Source organism: Chenopodium album, chromosome 12 (assembly GCF_948465745.1).
Source record: "Chenopodium album chromosome 12, dcCheAlbu1.1, whole genome shotgun sequence".
Taxonomy (NCBI): domain Eukaryota; kingdom Viridiplantae; phylum Streptophyta; class Magnoliopsida; order Caryophyllales; family Amaranthaceae; genus Chenopodium; species Chenopodium album.
In genome coordinates, this window is record NC_137845.1 from 53,742,605 (window position 1) to 53,753,502 (window position 10,898).

Here is a 10,898-nt window from a genome sequence, read left to right on the forward strand (position 1 = left end):
GATTTGACCTACATACTCAACTTGAATCGGAGAAAAACGATCTTATTGTCACCTCTACCATAATCAATCCATCACACCAAGCAAATATATTTACTTGCAAAGAGAGTGAGAAGAGACAGGCAGTAGAAGGAGAAAATGGTTAACCTAGTAAAAGAAGTACACGCTATTTTGTTAAAACTAATAACAGCCATCATTTTAAATCTTGGATACTCTGAAATCTAGTATTATAAATTTCATAATATAATCATATGATTGTACTCAAAATTAATAATTTGATTTGGTTCTATTTGAACTTTTAGAGATGCCAATGTGTATAAAGTAGAAACATCAAAATTTGAAGATCTAAGAATGACGACATTATTTCGTTAAAAGGGAAGCAAGAAACATGCTATTGTGGGCTATACAAGTAATTTAAGGAAATATCGAACACTTGAATGACTTCATAATGTGCTCATCTTAGGTTCTTACATTCTCTACCGTTGGATTTGGAACAAATAACACATACCTAGTCTATGGTGGGTAGCACATTTTTAAATCTTCAATCAATTTCTCATTAATGACTTTGTTGTTTTATGATTAGTCAATACATTTGAGCATTAATATTGATTGTTAATTCTTCCTTCATTATTATGAATTACTTATTATTATTTTTTTTGTTGTAACACGTTTTTTCATGTTATACCATGTCAGATAATGTGAAACTCCTCAATTGGAGTGTATTCCATTGATCAAAATATACAGGGTTACAAAAGTGAGTCCTAATCAGATTAGGAAATCTAACAAGATAATTACTAAACATTCACAAAACTATATCCTTCTATACAGAAAAACAGAATAATATATAGAAAATTTATCATATTCTATCAATTATCAATATGTAACAAGTATAAAATGTTTTTAATACTAATTACAATTGCTAACAATGGTTAGAAAAATTATGTATGTAAATTTTTTTTTTTTTTTTGAGGAAATTTATGTAAATTACTTTAGAAAATGGTTCGTTTGGAATCACTGTGATTTTCTGTTTTTTGTTTATCAAAATCATATGATATATGTCCTATAATGAATAAAAAACTAGTCAAACTAATTAAGATAATGATATTCTTGAAACTTGACAACAAAAAAAGTAGAACACACTTTTTTCTTGTTTCCTGTTTTTGGTTTTTGTTTTTTAAAAAAAAAAAAACTGAAAACTGAAAATAAAAAACGATGCCAAATAAGCCCTAAATTAAAATTTTTATACATATAATCTCAAGCCACAATTTTATTACAAAATTAAATTCAATGTTATATTTCATTTTATTTTTTCTTTGATGTGGACAATAATCTATGTAATAATACTCAATGATGCTCATTTCTGTTGCTTGTAACATTTCTTTTTTTATTTAAGTAATTTATATAAAAAGTATCATGAAGAAATTGACATGTTGGCGTGGGTACTAATTTTGTTGTATTAAAGCCATGTGTTTGGTTAGCGATCATAGACAAAATTCAAGGAAAGAACGGACTTGTATTTTTCCATAAAAAAACTCTTTAATGATTTGTTTTGTTTTATAGGAAGGAAAATAAATCCCTCTATTTTTTTTTTTTTTTTTTTTTTTTTTTTAACACATATTTTTAATAGTTTTACACCATATATTTGAAAAGTGTTTTGTTTTTCACTTAATAGTGTTTTGAGATTTTGAGTTCTAAGCTAAGAGGTTTTATGAGAGAATTCCTATTAATCGCTACAAGACATTTGAATTTTATATTAAAATCATTTATAACTATAAGACTAATTAGCTATGAAGTTTCATACATGAATACTTCTAAAAGTAGAATTCTATTTAATTTTATGGAGTTTATTTTATTCATCACGAAACCTAGCCATAACTTTTCAAACACTACTTGGCAATTATTTTCTTAGTTTGCATAAATTCAAAATAACCTTAAATGAAGTTGCATCTAATCATTTATCGAAAAAAAAAATACTACCTCCGTTAACATTTACTTGCAACTTTGAGGTATTATTTGAGAGACATAAAATATTCCAAAGTTGCAAGTAAATGTTAACGGAGGTAGTATATTTGATAAATTAAAAAAAAAAAAATACTAATTTTTCTTGTTAAAACTCTAAAGTACGAATAACTGGTACTTACTATATCATTTTATCATGATCGCGTCATGAAAGTTAAAACCACTAACGGTTTATTTTGAGATTTTTTACTATATTTGCTCCATTCTTTTTAATTGCAACATTTAGCGTAAATAATAAATACTACAATCAGATTAAAAAAATTATGAAATATTAAAATTATGGAAAATGTTATACATAACCCTTAGGGCTACATATAAGCATTAAATTTACACTTGAAAATCGTAAAATGTTAAGAAATCATCAAAATACAAACACTAATAACACTGATTTACGCATATTTTTGTCATAAATTCCTAATTTTATACAATTTCCAAGAGTATATTTAATGTTTATATATATCCCTTAGGGCTACATATAAATTTACCCTAAATTTATATAATTGTTGCATTCAGGTACAGTTACTTGTAAAATACAGAAAAATATATTAATTGATAATTGATATATAAATTTACCCTAAATTTATATAATTGTTGCATTCAGGTACAGTTACTTGTAAAATACAGCAAAATATATTAATTGATAATTGATTCAATTCCATGTGGACCTTTTCTCTACCATTATAGTGTTTGATAAGTTAGCCTCAAAGTCTTTACTACTTTGAAACTAAAAACATAACAATATAACATCTCTCTCATTTTTCTCTCCTGTTTTTTTTTTTTTTTTTTTTTTTTCGCTCATTTTCTACATTTTGATGTATTATAGTTGCTTAACTATAATCAAAATTATTAGAAGAAATCAAACTAGATAATTTACCAAGATGGATTACCCAGCTCCAATATTAGTGTGTGTGATTTGTAGAAGAAGCCTTTTAATGTTTTCAGAACTTGCTCAAATTTTCTATGATCTTGTCTCAGTTTTCTCTTCTGCCCTCCTTCAGTTTTCGACGTCGTCGAGAAGATCTGCTACTCATCATTCTTCCATTACTGTAAGGTTTTCTGGGACATCTAATTTAATGGCTGTTTAATTAGTGTAATTATTAGCTAGTTTTTGTTTTTTTTTTTTAATACTTTTTTTTTAATGATTTATTATATTTTGTTGTTCTATAATGAAATGGAACAATTGTATTAATATATAATTTCATATGGTTTAGTTATGTTTACAGGCAACTAGCTTACTTGAATAAAGTCTTAGAGATGGTATATACAACCTGTATTTGAATCTCGTCTACATTTATATGTCCTTTATATATACACCAAAAATAAGTATGATTTAGCTGTAGATTTTCGCATTCAAATTGATGTTAGTATAATGATAGAGTTACTAATTTACTATAGAGAAAATGGTTAAATAATTTTTGCTCGTGCTTGTGTATGTCCAAGATCTATATATTTAAGCTTGACATATGTTAACATTTGTTCATATTTATAGATAAATTAAATTTTTATTAAGCTCTAAAAGACTTTAAAACAGTTAAACTTTACACAGAATTGAGTAGAGTTGAGATTCATAGATATGAACTTGAGATTCATTCGAAAATTAAGATATAATTAACTTAACAATTTTTGTCTAAATAAAAAAAAAAAAAAAAACTTAACAATTGGAATTATAAATTTCCACCAATGTCAAATAATTTTTGTTCACCAACAAAATTTGAGAAGCAATGAGAGCATTGCAATGCTACAAGAATGCTTTCTTGTGTGTCCTTCATGTTTTTCTTATAATTCAATAGGTCGAGTATACGTATTTTTATTTTCAACTTATTCAAATACTGTTTTTAAGTATAAATATTTCTCTGTTTGAAAAATAATCTATTTACTAGTTGAGAATAGTTATCCTACAATTACAAGATAGAGGCATAATAACTCACCTATCATATTAGTAGACTAATCCATCTATTATCAATTGATTTTAGGATAAAACTCTACTAGATTTATATAGTTATACTCTCCTTTGTATAATCACTCAATCTCGACCCACTAAAGCTCATATCGTGTGGTATATATGATTATAGTAAGAGTTACTACCTCAGTCTCAATTTACTTGCATTATTTCTTTTTTAAGAAATTTTTCTCACTATTTTTCTTTTAATTTGGTTCATTCCCTTCTTGTAAAAGGAATTATTGTCCAACTATCTACAACTCTACAAGGTGATTCGATAGTTAACGACAAAGATCATAACATTCATTTTTTATATTCATTAATCCTTGATGTTCAAGAAATGTTGAAATAAATCCGATATCCAAATTCATGTAATGTGAATACGAGGCTGTTAAAGAAGAGTGGTACATTCTTAAAATGTTAAAATTGCACTCCGTAGTTCACAAAGTCGTTCTTATGGCAAATTTATGACTGTCAAGCTAGTTTCATGCCATTTTACGGGTTACAGAAATGTGCAAGTCTATATTATACAAATACAACATGAGAGGGTTTTACATAAATTATACGTGTAACATTTGTAACACAATTGCATTACGGGAAATATTTTAAGTATTACATTAACATTGCGGACATGGTGTTACTTTCTAGATATAAACTTCATTTTATAATTTTGATCGAGGTGTGATCTTACTTCTTACTAAGAGGCTAATACTATCGCAACAATGACTAACATGGAAAACAAAAACAATTACCAACATAATACCGAAAAACTATCTAAGGTTCAGAGGTACCAGATACAGAGTTGAGTAGAAAAAAAGAGAACTTCATGACATGAAACGTTTGCACCAAAGCATGCATATGAAGTGACAGTAATAGAGAGACAACGAGGTGTTGACTCATCATCAGTCATATTCGTCCTCCACAGAAGAAGAGAACTTCATGCTGTAATTGGATGCTTATATTTTTTTACCAAGAAGCAAGCAATAGATACAACACATTACCAAATGCAAATGCAATGAACTTTACATATGATATTGAGTCTAATTGCATCACTTTTTCAAGGCTTGATATCAGATGGCTTCACATCTTTGCCATCACACAGTCCATCACGTCCACCAGGAAGTCTGTAAAAATAAACCAAAGAGATACAATACGATTAATAACTACAATTACAAACAAAGACTTTGAAAGCAAAGGAGTGTCAAGTAGTCGTGTCAAACAGGTTAGTCGGACAGATACAGCCATACAGGTCGGTGAGTTTTCAGGTGAAAAGTGCATTTTTAACCAGCATGCTTTCGAAATTTACAACTATATTTGGTCAGGTGTTTCTCAACCAGGTTATATTTAACAAGTCAAGTTTGGGTTGGGATGGCTCAAATTTTGGGTTTCTTAATAGACAGTAGAGTATTAGACTATGCGATACTAAAAATGTGCTATAAATGATTACACCCTGATTAGTGACTAGTGTTGCTCTAATTTTAAGTCAAATGCTACAACCTCACTTTGATCATGTGATGAAATAAAAAAAGCAAATGGACTGGAAAAGTCGTGAGGAGAATGCATTCTTCTGCACATCAGAGCTTTCGTATTAGAGAACGACACTTACAAAACCCTGTTTCATGCCTAAATTTCAAGAAATTAATTTATACAAGCAATAATATTATAAGGGTGAGCAAGATTTACCAGCATCATCCTTGGTGAAGCAGAGGGGAGGTGTGATTCTGAATACATTGCCATAATATCCTCCTTTTCCGACCAATACTCCCATTTCTTCAAAGTAAATGAATAAATTCCGTCAAAATAAAGCTTATAGCACAGGTTTAAGGCACATGAGGAGAAAGTTTCAGGTAAACAAGAAAACTTAACAGAGGAACACAATATTTACCTTTCATTTGGTCCATCACATGAAAGACCTCATCCTTCGCTGGAATTTTCTTTTCACGATCTTTAACAAGTTCTACCCCAAGCATCAATCCTCTTCCCCTCACATCACCAATCACTTCAATAAAAAACAGCGAAGTAGAAAAAATCAGCACATCTTTAAAAACACACTTTAAAAACATATTTCTATCATAATCATCAAGGCATGAAACCTACACTCGTATTTGTCCATCAGAGCAGTGAGCCGTGTCTTAAGATGGGTACCCACAACATGAGCATTTTCCTGAAGTTTTTCCTTTTCAATCACTTTGAGAACAGCATGTCCTGCAGAAGTGCATACAGGATTTCCACCAAAGGTGTTGAAATAACTACGACGAGTTAAGACATTCGCAATCTCAGGGGTGGTAACTACTGCACCAAGGGGAATACCATTCCCAATACCCTGAAAAATCACAAACAGAGAAATATGTCAAGGTTATCATATTCCTCACTCTCATAGTTCCTTTTAAGTTGCAACAAAAACAGCTTAATGTAATAGTTTAATGATCAATTTCCAATTACTTCTGCCATAATTCAAACCTTCAAAGTATAATGAAAGCATACATGACTATACAATAAAGTATAAACTTAGAAAAACAGTCAAATATGTTAACTGTTAAGCATGCGCCTAACAGCCTAACTTTCCTAGGCAGCACTTTACTAATAGATTAGTTGAGTGGCTAGAACGAGACTTTCTTCAATATGAATCACATATACTGTTCTGTAATTAAGTAAAAGGAATTCACCAACCTTTGCCATTGTCACAATGTCAGGGACAACTCCATGAGACTCAAAACCCCAAAAGTGGCTTCCAGTGCGAGCAAATCCAGCTTGAACTTCATCGGCAATAAAAAGACCTCCAGCTTTCTTTACAATGTCATACACAGAAGAAAGGTAGCCAGGGGCCAATTCGATGATTCCTCCAACTCCCTGCCACACAAATAACATTATTACTTTGAATGACTTATGAGTGCCCAAAGGAACACCATGTGCATTCTTATGGAAGAAGATACGTACCTGAATAGCTTCACAAATGAAAGCTGCAACATGACCAGATGTACCAAATTGGATGATATCCTGAACATCCTTTGCATACATCTCTCCATCTGCTCCAAACAGACCTCTATAAGGATCAGGATTCATGGCATGGTGGACTCCGCTCTGTAACAGATTCAGCTATTAGCAAACTTTTTACCCCATTGAAGAATCCTAGGAATATGTTAAATTGATTTCCTTTCCAAGAGAAACAAAGCTTATATCATTCGAAAACAGAATACAGGGAAGATAGTAAACAGCTAAAAAAAATGCATAAAGTCAGATAATTCTGTTTGTAAGTAGTATTACTTCGAAAATTCTGCTACATTCTTAAAAGCAAAGAAGCCTTCCGCAACAAAAATTCTGCTACATTCCCACATGCTTTTCACTGACTGATTGTTGAGCACTCCAGCAATTTTAAGCTAAGCTAGCAAGAAAAATACACAACTAATGCTTCCACTAGATAGCAATCTATTATATTGAGTTTGAGAATTCTGCTCTTCTACTGTGAATGTCTAAAGATTTTACTTTATACCTAGATACCAGTTCAAACTTCTGTGAATATTATGATAGAATTCAATAAAAAGAGTGAAGCAGAGTCAGTATGAGCACTTTTCTCAGCCTTACAAGCTGACAGGTACGTAATAACAGAGTGCTCATCCTATCAAGATCATCCAAGAACAGGAAAGACTAAAGCCCTTTTACGATCCAAGCTAGTCAAAATCAAGAACAGGATTCATGGTGCAATCAGCTCAACATTAAACAGCTAAAGAGACTCAGTAAATTGAACATGAGCAATCTTTTTAGCTGCAAAAAAGTAGCAGTGGAGCCTTATACCTGAGTGACATTGAACTTCCAATTGCTTTGAGCAGTTGCACCCATAGTTCCAGCTGCATTTCCATGGTAGGCGTTTCTCACGGAGATAACATCCTGGCACCCAGTGTACAGCCTTGCCATCATCAAAGCCAACTCATTTGCTTCTGTCCCGGAGTTTGTGAAGAACACAACCTACAGCACGTAAATTGAATCCATAAGTTAAAGAGTAAGACCCAAAAAACACTTTACAAAAGCAACCATATAGTGTACAAATAAGTTTAAGCAACATGGAAGAGTTCCCTCTAACTTAGGAAAACCAGAAAAATTCGTACATCCTATATATTATAAATATCTAAAGAGATGGAAACTACTTTGTAAGAAAGATGACAAGTAGAAGCATGCAAGAAAATTATGTCCATTTTTTACATCATTAAAAGAGTTACTATCACTATCTTGTTCATCTTATCCAATCAAGGCTCTAACAAAAGCCATAAAGCTCTTTGCAATTTTAGGAAATAAGGATAAGGATGAATAGCTGACATTCTAATCTTCTATAAGATGAGGAAGACTTGTGAAAGATTTGGAATGCTAAAATGATATAGTACACACAAATAATAAATGAATTATTATAGAGTCCAAAAATTCAAGCAAAATAACATGGCAGTCAAACTATGTCACACCCCCACCCCCCCTCTCACCATCCAAATACAACAACAATATCGAAGCCTTAATCCCAATGATGAAGCCGACTACATGAACCAAACAAAAAAAGTATCTGTTGTACTCATCAACCAAGATCCTCTCCCTATATGCCATTCTATCAAGTGATATGTTCCTTGTCCAATTTTTTTCATATCATTCCCTTCCCCATCCAAAATAAATAGGAAAATCGGAAAACAAAAGACGTAACCAAAAAGAACTGTACCAAGTCACCAACAACAAAAATAAGTAATCCCCACCAAACTAAGAGACATGTTTTTGGTTGTATGTTTTACACGTCCAATAACAAACAAATGTTTCCCATATAAGTAACAACTAGTGAATGGACTATAACATAGGACAAGCACAAAGTCACTTTCTTTTTCTATAATCATAAGTACTCAAATAAAGCATAAAACCAACAAGTGGAGTAACACCTAACAAGAGTTGATAGAGTTGAAAAGGAAATGACGTACTTTGAGATCACCCGGCAATTTAGAAGCCAAAGCCTCAGCAAAATCAGCAACAGCAGAATTCAAGTACAAGATTGTAGAGTGCTGTAAACGCTGTGTTTGTTTCACAATGGCCTCAACCACATCGGGGTGGCAATGACCGCAACACACGGTTGCGATCCCCCCGAATGCATCCAAGTATCTCCTCCCTTTGTCATCATACAGATACTGCATCCTCCCATCTACCACGTTCAGCTGCCACACCCACCAACCAAAAACAAAATAATTACATAAATATTAATAAGAAAATGGTAGATACATCCGCCCAAATCCTAAGGAATAATTTACGTGCCAAAATATATTATTTACACAAACTTGGAAAAAAACAAATCATAGACACCTTACAATCAATAAAAAATCTTGTATAAACCTGGTCCACAATATCTATGACATATTGTACTATGTACATAAGTTACTAGTCCATATTTTAATACTTTGAGATTCCCATTTAAAAATCGGTCACATGAACATATACTGACCATGAACGGGTACACATTAAGCTTATAGTGAACCTAGCCCAAGCAACACCTATGATGAATAATTGATCAATCAATACCTCATTTTGACAAAAAAAAAAAAAAATAATTATAATAAAATTAATAATATTCTCTTTTTTTTTTTATAAACATTTAATTTCATAATCACAAAATTCAGTGTATTCACTAGCATACTGCATACTGCATACTGTAATAATCTCTATAATATATAGATAAATGATTGATATGATTGTTCTAATATTATTAGTTATTTGTTTCCTTTTAAATTTTACAATAATGCATACCTTGATTGTAGAAGGAAAAAAAATCAATAATTTAAGTAATATTAATATCAAATCATATAATCAAGAAAACAAAAATATATATATATTACATCAAATAAAAATTTTACAAGAACAATTCACTCGAACAACATACTCTCAGAATTCAGGAAGTTTAATTTACACTACGTAGTACAATAAACAATATATATTACTGATTATAATTTACAAAAATTAAGAATAACACGAATGCATTAATAAAAACAATTATTACTAACAATCAATTTAATCAAAACAATTCTAATGAATACCATTATTTATTAATTAATTAAAATCAAAAAAACTTACAGGATTATTAAAGAAGGTGAACATAGATGGGCTAAGAAACTCCTTGCGCTTCTGAAGGATCTCAGCGGCGGAAGGTCCGGTGTAAGGCGGTGGCGAATAATCAAACGCCGGCATCTTTGGTAATATGACGTCATTTCCCGGCGAGCTGACGTCAACCTTTGCCGCTGCTGCCGCCTGAGAGGCAATAAAACGACGTTCACCGCCACTTTTAACGGCGCTTATTAACGCCCTCCTCATTTCCAAAGATTTTATCTTTTTATTTTTGTGGGGTTTTTGGGTTTTATTTTTAAAAGATGAATTTTTTTTTTCTTTTTCTGTGAAGTGTAATTCCGAAGAAGTAGGAGTGAAAAATATGAATTAGAATTTAATTTTAAAAAAAATATATGACATGAAATTATAAGGTTTGTGCTCTGTTTATATAGGAAAGAGAGTGAGTGAGATAGAAGGGAATTAATGACGTGTACGACTTTTAATTTTTTACTTTGTTTTTGGTTTTATTAAAAAAAAATTATTTTCACCATAGTTGATATTTTTTTTTTTGGTTTCTAATTTTAGGAGATTAAGGAATGTAAACCTGAAACTGGAATTAATTCAATTGATATTGGTATTGTTTCGTAATATGGACAAAAAAAAAAAAAAAAAAAAAAACTGTCTTGGTTAAATTACGAATGTAACTCGAAATTTTGACCAACTAAAAAAAGGTTTAAAATGTCTGTTTTTTTATAGAATTAAGATAAATAATGTAAGAATTAAATATTTAAGGTTTTAATTGTGTTAATTCAAGAATAACTCAAAAAAAATAAAATCAAGAATAACTCAAATTCAAATTACAATTAGAATAAGTTTTAATAAATTT

At 30.8% G+C, this 10,898-nt stretch overlaps 1 protein-coding gene across 1 annotated transcript; it reads right to left on the reverse strand.

Moving 5' to 3' along the window:
• Positions 1–4,687: 4,687 nt before the first annotated feature.
• On the reverse strand, positions 4,688–10,417 carry LOC145572631 (alanine--glyoxylate aminotransferase 2 homolog 3, mitochondrial-like). The gene is made up of 9 exons (XM_081631589.1): positions 10,043–10,417; positions 8,902–9,132; positions 7,748–7,918; positions 6,893–7,036; positions 6,626–6,805; positions 6,053–6,278; positions 5,841–5,954; positions 5,639–5,725; positions 4,688–5,079 (listed from the first exon to the last, which is right to left on the reverse strand). Exons 1-9 carry the CDS (start codon positions 10,277–10,279, stop codon positions 5,036–5,038), a joined length of 1,434 nt encoding a protein of 477 aa, XP_081487715.1. The 5' UTR covers positions 10,280–10,417; the 3' UTR covers positions 4,688–5,035.
• Between the last annotated feature and the right edge of the window lie 481 nt (positions 10,418–10,898).